The sequence below is a fragment of the Fukomys damarensis genome, unplaced genomic scaffold (assembly GCF_012274545.1).
Source record: "Fukomys damarensis isolate Sample0158 unplaced genomic scaffold, DMR_v1.0_HiC HiC_scaffold_31, whole genome shotgun sequence".
Lineage (NCBI taxonomy): Eukaryota > Metazoa > Chordata > Mammalia > Rodentia > Bathyergidae > Fukomys > Fukomys damarensis.
The window spans coordinates 20,076,659-20,090,530 of record NW_022900943.1 but is presented as its reverse complement, the minus strand read 5'-3'; the positions used below and the strand labels follow the sequence as shown (position 1 = coordinate 20,090,530).

Genomic DNA, 13,872 nt, shown 5'->3' with positions numbered 1-13,872 from the left:
CAGAATCCTCACGTACACTGTACAATGTGAGAATTTAAAGATTGATTTTAAATTACTGTGAAACATGCAACAGGAACATTTGTCTCAGTGCAGGGCTTAATGCTTTTTCAGGAAAAAAGAAAATAGAGTAGACTGAAGCAAGGTGTGTTCCTCCCAGACCCAGCCACACAGCTTCCCACGTCCCCCTTCAGCTCTTCTATGAAATAAATCGAAACCGTAAGAATATTTTTCAGACAAATTGTAGACACAGAATGAAATTTCTTAAGTCAACACGTAGGTCAGAAGAGGAAACTCTGCCAGTCATTGCAGAATCAGAAAGTTACTTCTACCACGGCCCTGTCTGTCCCATCGCACACCAGGCAATCTGCCATCTGAGACCTTCCTGATCCACCAGGGAGTAAGGAGCGGCACAGGCTGCACCAAAGCACTCGCAACTCGCAGGACATGCTGTGTGTCCTGCCTGGTACTTCTCTGTGTGTCTGTGCTCCTGAACGTGGCAGATGTCGCTGGCTGGCCCTGGGCCACAGGTGGAAAATCCTTCCGTCCTTTACCGCCTGCCAGGCCACCTCATCCTTATGCCTCTTCTCTCTCTCTTTCAACTTCCTGAATGGATGAAGTCGTGCATCTGGTGAAATCCAAAGATAAATCCCAAAGCTGTTTTGTACCTCACATCACCTGAGCATGACCCATCCCCACATTTCCACGTGCAAGCGCAAAATTAAAATACTGAAGCATTCATCTGGAGACATGAGCAAATATCCCCACAAAACTGTAATATATAAAATTTAACCCCTTTCCACAGGTCCGCTCTCAAATATTCATTGGACATTCATTTATAATTTTTTTCCAAAAAAATAAAAAATGAGTATAAGGTCCTGGCCCAAACCTAACCATTACCTTTATTTAATTTAAAACACCTTCATGCACCAAGGACATTCACCTGCAAAGCAGAGTATTTGCATTTGTCCACTTTCCCTTGTGACCCTCACCCTTAAGGTATCTCCAACTTTCCAGGGAGGGAAACCAGGGGAAGGGCCCAGAAATTCTGCGCATTTCCCTTTCACCCATTTGCCTCGCTTGACTCCTTTATTCAGTCACCCTCCTTCTGCTCCTGAGTCCCAGCAGCTCACACTCCAGTGGGATTTACTCACAGGAATAATTAAGGATGGGCATCAGGCTGAGGTCAGCGCAAAAAGAAGTAGTGAAGTAGAAAACGCCAGGATTCCAGGGCAGTGAAATCCTGGGAGACTCATCTTCCTCTGAGCAAGGGAGCAGGCAGTGAAGGCAAAATGGAAATGTGATGAAATAGACCTTAAATTATTCTCTTTTTACCGTCATTCTTTGGGGTTTTATCTGCTCCAGCCTCACATCAGACCCCACCACAGGTCCCTGAGCTTCTGTGCCCCAGCACCTGCCCGACAACGCTGGCAGTTTCATCCCACACCCTTTCCTCCCATCTGGATCTACCGTGTTTCTTGCCTTCTTTGGCCCTGGTAGCTTCCCAGTTGGTCTCCACTGTGGCTCATCTCCCTCTTGTCTCCTAGTGTCCTCACCTCTTCCCCCTTACCTTCAGACTCTCTGTTCTATGTGTGTTTATATTTCTTCAGTACGGTAAAAAAAAATCACCTTTCCTTGCCTTCATAGATAATTACATTCCATGTCATGGAATTACTTTAACTGTTTTAGGTGATGTGCGTGACCACATGACCCGAGAGCACATGTTAAGTTTCCTTCGGAATTCATTTGTCAGTCACTGCCCCCTCATCCTGCATGTTGTCCCAGAAGCAACTTCAAGTCCCTGGTATTTTTGGAGCATCCATCTGCCTGGCAACTTGCTGACACACGTGAAGTGGACATCTCTGATTCAGATTAGTTCTCTTTATCCATTGTTCTTTAGATTTTCCTCCAAAATAGAGTACAGTGGAAAATACGGAGTGATAGAGTTGTCAGTGTAAGAACATATCACCTTGAAAACTTTTTTCTACAGAAAATGACAAAAACATTATTCTATATGCTAAATACTTTGAGAATGTAGAGGTTTCAAGAGAATATATACTAACATTCTGATATCTGTGGCTAAGTTACAACAATTACGTAACGTGCTGAGATTTACCATTGAAAGCCTATTTCATTTATTCATCCTTAGTGAGAATTACATAAGAATATAAAATCTCGATACTCTGGTTTCTCTTCAGATCATATAAATCTTTCACCTTTTAAAAAATCTCGGACAAAACTCAGCCCCACTACACACAGGTGCATATGTGTATCACCCTGTGCACATCAACGGCGCACCGGTGTGAATCCTCACTGCAACGTCTCTCTGTAAGCACTGATATCTATTGATTCTCCATTTGTCTCACACAGCAATCTCCATGGTTGTCAAAATTTCTGATTATCACAATCTAGTTCATCCACATGGTGCACTTGAAATAGTCATCATTCTGTTTGTCTTCTCACCTTATGAAATCGGAGACCATCTCATACTTGTGCTCTACTAAAGGATAAAAATTGCCTCTGCAACTCTGGGCATTGGCCTGTGAAACACTCTTTAGTTGATTATGATTGAGAACTGAAGGAGTTGATATGTAAATATAAGTCGTTCACACTCAATCATTATTTGAAAATTTTGATCCTCTATAGGTACGATCAAGAAACAGTTTATAGCCCAATGGAAAATTTTTCCTGAATAAGGACATAATTGCTTCTTACTTGCTAATATCTCTTACATATCTATTGCCATGCTGATATGAATGCTGTGATGATAGTCTTAGAGAAATGCCCAGGTTGATGGGTGATATTATTATGTATATCCAAAATGTACCAATAAGTGTTTTGCTTACAAAAAAGAACCCCCCAAAAGAAATACGCAGGTGCTCCTGGTGGGAAAAAAGAAATGAAAACTATGTTTGTAGAACCTAATGTTCTAATAAAGTTTCCACTGCTCTAGGTCATAAATTAAGTGTATCGAGATTTTAAATATCAATTATGGATACCTGGACTTAAATTTTTCAGTAGCTATACTTGGGTTAGTTTTACCAGATTCCACTTTCCATAGCACTAATCTAGAAAAGGCTAGCAATGCAACGTCTGTCCACTAATGAAATCACCAATCTTCAGTACAAATTGAGGTTCAACCATGAGCCAAATTGAACCTATTCTCCTTTTATTTGTGGGTTGGGGTGTCATGCCGGAGAAATGGGAATGTTGACTAATAGGGACCCTACATTCATTCTTTAATCATTTGCCACTGAATTTTATGATAGTAATGTATATTTTGAATATTAACTCCTTACTGGCAAATGAATGACACCACTAATAACAGTGAATCAAATGCAACCATAATGAGATCTCTGTAGGGGGAGGTGTCTGAGAGACAGAGTTAGCGAGTCTAGGAGGTGGTGTTTGAATTCAACTTCCTGAATGGATGAAGTCGTGCATCTGGTGAAATCCAAAGATAAATCCCAAAGCTGTTTTGTACCTCACATCACCTGAGCATGACCCATCCCCACATTTCCACGTGCAAGCGCAAAATTAAAATACTGAAGCATTCATCTGGAGACATGAGCAAATATCCCCACAAAACTGTAATATATAAAATTTAAAAAAAATGCGCCATCTCCTGCTCACTGAGTATGGTCTCTGTGAGAGGTCGTTGCAAGACATCTCTTTGTAAGTGTGTCCTTGAGGTCTCTGTGCATGGTGCATGTGGAGGTCTCTTTGAGGGAGGTGTCTCTGTGAAGTCTCCGTGGTGCTGACGTGTGTGTCCTGTAGGGGAGGTGTCTGTCCTGTAGGGGAGGTGTGTGCATGCTCATCTTTTAGGAGGGTCTGAGATCTGTGTAAGGTGTGGGAGGCTGAGTGATTTTCTTGAGGGAGCTGTGTGTGAGGACAGTATGGCAGTGTGAGGTCACTGTGACCAGTTGGTCTCCACTGTGGCTCATCTCCCTCTTGTCTCCTAGTGTCCTCACCTCTTCCCCCTTACCTTCAGACTCTCTGTTCTATGTGTGTTTATATTTCTTCAGTACGGTAAAAAAAAATCACCTTTCCTTGCCTTCATAGATAATTACATTCCATGTCATGGAATTACTTTAACTGTTTTAGGTGATGTGCGTGACCACATGACCCGAGAGCACATGTTAAGTTTCCTTCGGAATTCATTTGTCAGTCACTGCCCCCTCATCCTGCATGTTGTCCCAGAAGCAACTTCAAGTCCCTGGTATTTTTGGAGCATCCATCTGCCTGGCAACTTGCTGACACACGTGAAGTGGACATCTCTGATTCAGATTAGTTCTCTTTATCCATTGTTCTTTAGATTTTCCTCCAAAATAGAGTACAGTGGAAAATACGGAGTGATAGAGTTGTCAGTGTAAGAACATATCACCTTGAAAACTTTTTTCTACAGAAAATGACAAAAACATTATTCTATATGCTAAATACTTTGAGAATGTAGAGGTTTCAAGAGAATATATACTAACATTCTGATATCTGTGGCTAAGTTACAACAATTACGTAACGTGCTGAGATTTACCATTGAAAGCCTATTTCATTTATTCATCCTTAGTGAGAATTACATAAGAATATAAAATCTCGATACTCTGGTTTCTCTTCAGATCATATAAATCTTTCACCTTTTAAAAAATCTCGGACAAAACTCAGCCCCACTACACACAGGTGCATATGTGTATCACCCTGTGCACATCAACGGCGCACCGGTGTGAATCCTCACTGCAACGTCTCTCTGTAAGCACTGATATCTATTGATTCTCCATTTGTCTCACACAGCAATCTCCATGGTTGTCAAAATTTCTGATTATCACAATCTAGTTCATCCACATGGTGCACTTGAAATAGTCATCATTCTGTTTGTCTTCTCACCTTATGAAATCGGAGACCATCTCATACTTGTGCTCTACTAAAGGATAAAAATTGCCTCTGCAACTCTGGGCATTGGCCTGTGAAACACTCTTTAGTTGATTATGATTGAGAACTGAAGGAGTTGATATGTAAATATAAGTCGTTCACACTCAATCATTATTTGAAAATTTTGATCCTCTATAGGTACGATCAAGAAACAGTTTATAGCCCAATGGAAAATTTTTCCTGAATAAGGACATAATTGCTTCTTACTTGCTAATATCTCTTACATATCTATTGCCATGCTGATATGAATGCTGTGATGATAGTCTTAGAGAAATGCCCAGGTTGATGGGTGATATTATTATGTATATCCAAAATGTACCAATAAGTGTTTTGCTTACAAAAAAGAACCCCCCAAAAGAAATACGCAGGTGCTCCTGGTGGGAAAAAAGAAATGAAAACTATGTTTGTAGAACCTAATGTTCTAATAAAGTTTCCACTGCTCTAGGTCATAAATTAAGTGTATCGAGATTTTAAATATCAATTATGGATACCTGGACTTAAATTTTTCAGTAGCTATACTTGGGTTAGTTTTACCAGATTCCACTTTCCATAGCACTAATCTAGAAAAGGCTAGCAATGCAACGTCTGTCCACTAATGAAATCACCAATCTTCAGTACAAATTGAGGTTCAACCATGAGCCAAATTGAACCTATTCTCCTTTTATTTGTGGGTTGGGGTGTCATGCCGGAGAAATGGGAATGTTGACTAATAGGGACCCTACATTCATTCTTTAATCATTTGCCACTGAGTTTTATGATAGTAATGTATATTTTGAATATTAGCTCCTTACTGGCAAATGACTGACAGAACCACTACTGACAGTGAATCAAATGCAACCATAGTGAGATCTCTGTAGGGGGAGGTGTCTGAGAGACAGAGTTAGCGAGTCTAGGAGGTGGTGTTTGAGGCCTCTGTGGGAGAAGTCTGTGTCAGGACTCTGTGGGTCAGAGGCAGGGCTCTGTGTCTTCTGTCTGGGTTTTTGGGGAGCACTCAGTGGAATGTGTGTAAGATCTCCAGGAGCTTTCAGCCTGAGGTCTCTCAGAGTAGCCTCTGCGCCATCTCCTGCTCACTGAGTATGGTCTCTGTGAGAGGTCGTTGCAAGACATCTCTTTGTAAGTGTGTCCTTGAGGTCTCTGTGCATGGTGCATGTGGAGGTCTCTTTGAGGGAGGTGTCTCTGTGAAGTCTCCGTGGTGCTGACGTGTGTGTCCTGTAGGGGAGGTGTCTGTCCTGTAGGGGAGGTGTGTGCATGCTCATCTTTTAGGAGGGTCTGAGATCTGTGTAAGGTGTGGGAGGCTGAGTGATTTTCTTGAGGGAGCTGTGTGTGAGGACAGTATGGCAGTGTGAGGTCACTGTGAGATGTCACTGAGGTCTCTCCTGGTGTGAATCTCCATCAGAGGCCTCTGTAGGAGGTGCATGTGGATGTGTTTGGAGTACCTTTGTGAGGAAGCTGAGGCTGGTGTTCTATTCCGGAGGGAGGTCCCCAGGAGACATTTCTGTGTCTGTTACCCAGTGGTGTCCATATGGAATCTCAGTGTGTGGGTCAGGGTATGTGTGCCTGGGAGTCTCCATGTGGGTCTCTTCGGGATTCTCTCAGTGTGGGTCTCTGTGTAAGTAAGTAGGTCAGGGCAAGTGTCTCTGTGGGTGTCTCTCAGTGTGGGCCTCTATGGGACTGTCAGTGTGTGTCCTGGAATTCTCTGTGTGTGTCTTACGGTAGATCTTGGCTGGGTTGTGTTTGTGTGAGGCTCGGTAGAGCTGTGTAAGGGGTCTGTGTGGAGGTCTCTGAGGATCTCTGGAAGTCTCTGTGTGGGTGTGCCTGTCCATCTCTGGGATAGTTTCTGTTGGGGTCCCTGTCTCCCTCTCTCTCTCTCTCTCTCAGTGTGGGTCTAGGTCTTGGACTTTGAGAACTCTGGGGAGGAATCTAGGGGAGACTCAGAGCACTCTCAGTACATATTGGTGTGAGGGATTCAGTGGAGATGTCTTTGGTGGTGTGGGTGTGGGTGTTTGTGGAGGTCTCTGTGAGGGTCTCCATGGAGGTCTTTGAGGGTTCTCTGTGCTGCTAGCTGTATTAGTGCACTCATGCAGGACAGGGCCAGAGGTGGCAAGAGGGACAGAAACTTTCTCCCTTCTGCTTCAGGCTGGTCCATCAGCATCACGCTATGTGGAACTTTTCCCCTTCGCAATTCCAGGCTCCAGATTCACTTTTTCCCACCCAGAAACTGCCTGTGAGGTCCCTGAGTGGACTCAGTGGTGACTAAGCGTCTATGGAGTCCCGTCTCTGGGGTTCTGGAAGATGACTGGGCAGGGCCCATCCCCAGGTCATCTGCCTCAGTGGCATTGCCATTGAGGACAAATGGAGGCCCCTAGAGGGGGTTCATACGCAACCCCGCTGGTGACAAAGCAAGTCACTCTGGGGTGATGACTCCCTAGGGCTGTTGGTCTTGTCAACATGAATAGATTGAGAGATGCCTAAAGGGTGATTGGATTGTAAGTTCACACTTGAATGAGCTCTCAGGAGGAGGGCCCTAGTTGGTATAAGTAGGTCACTGGGGGTAGGACTTTGAAGGTGATATCATTTCTGTGGCTCTTTCACCCACTGCAATTCCTATGTTTTATGAGATGTGCCACTGTCCTCCACCACGACCTCCATGGTGTGTCTGGCTTGGAGCCAGATGACCATGGATTCAAACCTGTGAAACCAAAATCAGATACCCATCTTTCCTCCTTGAAATAGTTTTTCTCTGGTCATTGATCACAGAGACCAAGACAGGAGGAATATATTCTTCTCCTTGTGTTGAGGCTCCCTGCTTTTCCCTGTAGCTGGGTCCTGGGACATGGCCATGTCAGCAGGAAGTAGGCTGGAGCACCGTTGAGACTGTTACTGGCCTGCATCCCCATCCATGAAGCTCCTGCATTTAGCCAGTTCACTCCTCTAAGTTTTTAACCCGTGTGATTTATTGACTCTTTCCCTGATTGTCTGTGGGACAACCACGGACTGAAGATGTGAACTTGTTCTTGTGACCTAGGCCAGCCCCTTGGCCATTTTCCGTGCTAACCTCTTCTCTGGGAGAAAAGTGGGGGCCCCCTGTATGAGTAAAAGTCGGTGCTCTGTGAGTCACCTCCAGAATTCCCTGGCCTTGGGTCTTCCAGCCATCGTCAAGTGGTTCCCTGCAGAACGGAAGAGGTGACGGCCCCCAGGCTTATGAAATATACTGCTCAGAAATTGATCTTCCCACCTACGACAATGGTTGTTCTTGGATCCATGTTAGCACCGAAGGTGCTTCTCCAAGCCCATGGTCTCAGGGCTGAGATCTAAGATGGGAAGCGGGTGAGCAGCTCAGCCAGCGATGTCTGCTTCTTCCGTGCTGGTTAATGGCACTAGGCGGGCAGAGACAGTTTCCCAAGAGGAAATCCACACATCCTCTACCTCCTTCATTTGCTAAACGTTTCACAATTATTCTCCCATGTTTCCCCCTTTTCCCACACGCCCCTCTGTGGATGGTCCCTGCACACACATCCTAGCTGAGGTAAGAGTGGAGCAGCGCTTTGTAGCTCTCCTGCAGCACTGACCTGTGCCCTCACTGGCAGGCCTGCAGGTTCTATCCTGGCTGCCGTACTGGGGCAGGGGCAGGTGACACTGCCGTGTCATCTAGGCTGACCTGTGTGTGCCTGGCAGGGCCCAACCTGTGCAGCCTCCATGAAGCAGAGCTGGGGGTCACAAGGCAGGTGTCACTGTTACACTCCATGAAATCCAGGCGAGTGTCATGGTGCCGCCTATGAACCCTTAGCCTCCCCCCTAAGCACCCAACATTGTGATGTGTCGCACCCGGGACCCATCGTGGCTTAGTGTATGAATTGCCGCATCAGCACACTGTTCAACACGGGAGAAGTGGGGGAAGGACAGGTGGAGCCGACACTGTGCCGGAATCTTGTGGAGCTGGGTCATGCTGAACAGTCCCAGTGGCTTTGCGGTGCTCTGTATTTCTCATGGTCTAGTGCTTAACACTTCCTTGAAGGAGCGATACAGGGCAGGGACATGACCATGGGTCCTCAGTGCCACTCCCCCCTCCCGAAAGGCTCCGTGCTTTCTAGAAGCTGCTCAGAAGAGCAGATGCTGAGCCCTTCCCATGTCCCACAGGACAGACAGAAGCCACTCCCTCCAATAAGAACAAACTTGTGTTAGGAAGCCACAGACACGGCAATAGGAAGAAATTATCAGTACAAGAGAGGTTGGTGCAGTAAGGAGGAGGAGGTTAGTCCAGTGGGCCTCTGAGGGCCCGGTTGGGACCAAAGGGAGTTGCACTGCAGGCCCTTGGCACTTAACTATGTGCAGGTGACAAAGCAGGGAGAGGGCCCTGCAGGGTGGGAAGTGCCTTCTGTCTTCCCTGCTCGTGTCCCGGAGCTTTGTGGGGCAGGAAAGCAGGTTGCAGCTCTGGCGATGCAGTGGGCCATGGAAGGGCAGGAGGCTGAGGCTTAGGATGATTAGGGGCTGAAGGGTCTGGAGTGTGGACCCCATTTGTGCTTTAAGTAAGACCTTTTAATGTGTGCTTCTAGCATCAGGTGAGTTTTGTGGTCGAGGAAGGGAAGCTCCTGAGAGGTGCTGATACGGGCTTCCCAACGACCCTTGGAGCGGACTGGCTCTCTGGGTGTGGCATGGGTGTTGGAGTGGTTAACATTGTGGCTGGCAGCAAGCCAGGACTTGCGCACACACAGGGGGATCATGCCCTCGCGGATCTGCCCCAACTTCCTGCCCAGGTGTTCTCGCAGGCTTTTCTCCAGGTGTTTCCTGCCCGGGCCCATGGAGGAGCGATGACCTGTGTCACAGGTGTCAGGCTTGATGGGGTCCCTCTCTGCATGCTGGTCATAATGTCCCCGAACCTTCTGGGAGGTCCTTCCTGAACTCTGGGGGTCCCTCTCCAGGGCTTGCTGAAGAGCATCCCCAGGCTGGCCTCGTTGGAAGGCTCTGGGGCCCTTCCTCAAGGCTCTGCCATGGCTGCAGGAGCCTATGTTCTGCACCCCTTGGCTGCTTTGATGAGCAGGAGCTGAGGGTATGGGGGGCCCCTGCTTGCCCTGTGCCTGGCCCTGACCTTTCCCTGGCAGTTTGCCCAGCAGCTGCATCCCTGGCTGGGATGTTTGGATCCCGAAGGCAGGGCGAGGCAGGTGTTCGTCTCTCCAGAAGCCCTCTACCCTGGCTAGCTCTGTGGGCTCCTGGAGCTCAGGGCTGTTAGACTCCCCCAGAAGAAGATGGGCAGACTTGGGGGTCTGGGAGGCCTGGCTGCCTTGAGGAAGGTTCAGAGTGGGTTGCGCAGAGTGTTCCTGCGCTCTTGGGAGCTTAGGGCCCGAGGGTTTTGGTGGCGTCTGCAGAGGCCATGCCAGTTGCTGATTTTCCACTGGGACAGGTGACTGTGCCTCCTGCTGGCGTGTAGGCCCAGTGGTTGTACAGGCCTTCACCTGGGATGGGCAGGAAGGTGGGGGGTCTGGGGGTGAGCGTGGGTCTGGGGCCTGCGTCTGGGCCTGAGGCACAGAGTAGGGCAGGTTTGCTGTGCAGAGCTGCGGTCGGGCCACTTGGTGGGTCAAGGGCTGGGTCTCTGAAGGCTGCGGGAGGCCTTCAGCCCGAGAATGAAGTGCGAGCCGAGAAGGAAGCTGGGGGACTTTCACAGCTTGAAGTGCCACAGAGGAGCACTTCTCAGAGAGCCAGGCCGTAGCCAGCAGGTTCTCCCCCTGCAGGAAGACCAGGCCCCGGCAGAGCTGGCTCCGTTCCCGCTCTGTAGGGTCCCCCAAGGCCAGGTGGCAAGACGGCTGACGGGAGGCAGGGAGCCACCGTGGTTGGTGTCCGATGTTGCACAAGGGCTGCGAGGTGGTGCCTCGCTTGCCCCTCAGGGCCCTTCCCGTGTTCCCTGGAGAAGCCAGGGCGAGGTCTAGGCTCACGGCTTTGGCAAGTAGGCCACCCCTTCCTTTTCCCTCCTGGATTAGGGTTTGCACTCTTTGAATGGTGAGCGTGCCCGCCAGCCTTGGCTCACCCCGGAATGAAGTGTGTGGCGGGAGGTGGGAAGGAGGTTCTCGCCGGGACAGCCGTGGGCCCAAGGTGAAGAAAAATAGGGCATTGTCAGTTTCCCAGCAGCAGGAGAGGAACAAGCGGGAAGAGGGCAGGTGGGCAGGGTCTGAGTTCCAGAGAAGGGAGCCTTGTGTGACAGTGTCCTGTGGGATTCTCCCCGAGCTGCACCGGTCCTGAGGCCCTGGTGTTGGGACAGAGGACCGAGGCAGAGGGTGCTGTGACACAGGAGCCGGGGGAAGCCTCAGGGCCCAGGTGTTGGAAGCGGGCTCTTCCTCCCCGTGACTCTGTGGCTGATGAACTCGAGCAGCTCCTGGTTTGCACACCTCACCTGGCACAACTCCACGTGAGCATAGATGAAACGTGCCCTTGTCACAGAGTCCGGGTGGGTGGCAGTGGGAGACAGGAGGCACAGGCTGCAGCCAGGAGCAGGCAGGGACAGGGGGCTGGGCGGGATGGGCCCAGGTGGGCACTTGTGGCCCGCAGCCCCTCCACTGCCCGCTCCCAACTTCCAAAAGCTCTGGTTTCCTTCCATCCAGGGCTTATTCCCAAGACTCCTGACCTGGAGTCTCCTGCTCAGTCCGTTCACCTTGGGTACATCCTCATTCCTGTTGGTAGGAAGGTGAGAGAATTGGGAACTTCCTCACCTGTGCATAAATAAAGCTGGGTCCCGAGTCTCCACCACCTCCTTCGGGCAATCTCTGCAAGCTGGAAACAGACTGTGTTATGACAGAGAAAGAGGGTCTGGGATTTTACAGGAGGCTCACTGGCTTGTTCCTGAGTGGACTCCCCATGAGGTTAGCCCTCTCAGCCCAGCTCAGGGTCCAAGGCCACAAGACCCCTGAAGGCCACAGAAGGGTTTAGAGACCATACGTGGACAAGGAGTTTCTTTATCCTCTTAACACCCACACTTCCCACCAATCACTTTGTGCACAATAAGGAAAAGGTCATCTTAAAGAGTCTTCTGCTACATGAAAGTAAAACAGTTCTTCCAAGGTTGGAGCTGGCGTTTCCACCTTCAAATCCGGCAGTGCCACACGCACACACAGTGCCCCCTCCTGCATTCCTGTCACCCATCCCCTGGCTTTTCACAGCTGCAAGTAAGTGGCCCCAGTGGAGCTTTCCTTCGCAGGAGGCTCCCTGTTAGGCCTTCCCAGAGCCGTCCTGGGTATGCGTCCATGTTGGCTCTGGGGCAGGCGAGGGCACGTTACTTCTTGGGTAGGGTGGAAGGACAGGACCAAGCCTTACTTCTCTGAGTGCGGCTCTGCTCCCTGCTCTGGTTCCACCTGCTCTTCTTTCTGTGGTGCTGAGACACAAAACAAAGATAGGCGGGGCTGCAGTTCTCCCTCCTCTTGGCCCTAGACAATGAAGGTAGGACCTTCTCCCTTTTTACAGACAGTGCTGAGTTGTGCAAGTGACTAAAATTACTGTCTTTTTTTGTTCTTTGGAAAATCCCATGTGTGTTTGAGCAAGTTTGAACTCTACCATGTGTGTCTTGGGTCACAGTTCTGTGCTCAGATAGCAAGCCCGGACTGATGTAGCTGTGCCTCTCAGCTGCCAGGTAGGACTCTGCTTCCTGATGCCAGAGGTAACTGCAGCCTCTGACGTTGGCCCTTTGCGGTCAGCACAGCCCCTGGATCAGCCCTACCCAGAGGCGAGGTGAGGCCCTCGGGCACCTGCCGTGGAAAGGGGACTGACTGACACACCAGTGCCTGGAGACTGTCTTCCCCAGACGTCTCTAACCCTCTTGTAAACCCAGTCCTTGGCCACTGAGTTACAGAGAGTCATTTCCCCTGGGCGCCTGCAGCACACCACGTGGGTGGTCTGAGAGTCTCAGATGGAGGAGCTGCGCCCACTCTCACTCCCTGCCCTGTGACCTGGCTCAGCAGGATGATGTTCGCAACTTTCCTGAGATTTTTCTGCTCAGAAATCTCTGTCTTGATTTGGAATAGCTGTAAAGAAGAGCAGGGCAAAGAATCACTGCGTGTTGGGTTTTGGCCAAGGGCTCCTTACCTTCCTGTTGTTCCTTTTCCCAGTCAGCAGGAAGGCTAGGTTGGTCCGGAGGTGAGGGATTAATGGGATGAGGTGCGCCAGTCCACAAGCAGAGGCAAGGATGACGTCCGTTGCCCAGGTAGTGGAGCTGGGACTCATCCAAGTCTCATGAAGGATTTTCAGAAGTAAGAGAAACCTCTTCATCGTCTGACTTGTAGCGTTACCTTCAGGCAACTGAACTCTGAGAGTTGTCCTAGTGATCCGGGAGTTGGGACGCATCACAAAGGGTTCCTGAGTGTGGGGGAGGGGTGACTGGCAGAGAAGGCTCATCACGTCCCCTCCCCCACCCTGCAGCCCAACAGACCTTCTCCCTCCTGGGCCTTCTGGGTCCCTCCTTCTGACTCAGCCTGCTCAGCCTGTCATGGAACCCAGACATTATTAGTCCCTTTTATTACTGTTATGTTGACTAACTTTAGAGAAATTGATGTTTTCTATTTTACATTTGTATGCATTTCTGTACATCTTCCACGTTGAGTAATATCATGCCATAATTTTATGATAGCCATGTGCATGGATGTTTGTTGTATTTTTTCAAAGGCTTTTTCTACATCTCGTAAGGTGATCATGTAATTTTTGTCATTGCTGCTCTTCATGTGATTCATTCCATTCATTGATTGCATTTGTGAGCCCATCCTTGCCTCTCTGGAAGGAAGCCCATGTGCTCATTATGTATGATCCTTTATACGAGTTGTTGCCTTCTGCTTCCCAGGATCTTGTTGAGGATTTGTGCATCTGTATTCATTAAAGAGGTTGATCTCTGGTCTTCTTTTTTGTTTGGATCCTTGTCTGGTTTTGGAATCAGCGTAATGGTACCTTCCAGGAATAACATTGGGAGTATTCTTTCCTTTC

General features: G+C 48.9%; 1 protein-coding gene across 11 annotated transcripts; it reads right to left on the bottom strand.

The window, feature by feature from the left end:
* Positions 1 to 454: 454 nt before the first annotated feature.
* On the bottom strand, positions 455 to 13,261 carry LOC104872283 (spermatogenesis-associated protein 31E1). Of its 11 annotated transcripts, none has more exons than XM_033757720.1 (4): positions 12,985 to 13,261; positions 12,220 to 12,277; positions 11,619 to 11,679; positions 455 to 625 (listed from the first exon to the last, which is right to left on the bottom strand). In XM_033757720.1, the coding sequence occupies exons 1-4, from the start codon at positions 13,240 to 13,242 to the stop codon at positions 574 to 576; spliced, it is 429 nt and encodes a 142-aa protein (XP_033613611.1). In that variant the 5' UTR covers positions 13,243 to 13,261; the 3' UTR covers positions 455 to 573. The 11 variants fall into 11 exon arrangements, 10 of the variants coding, with proteins under 10 accessions (XP_033613611.1, XP_033613617.1, XP_033613613.1 ...); XM_033757726.1 differs by lacking the exon at positions 11,619 to 11,679 and adding an exon at positions 11,534 to 11,579; XR_004514887.1 differs by lacking the exons at positions 455 to 625; positions 11,619 to 11,679 and adding exons at positions 3,422 to 3,441; positions 11,303 to 11,579.
* Between the last annotated feature and the right edge of the window lie 611 nt (positions 13,262 to 13,872).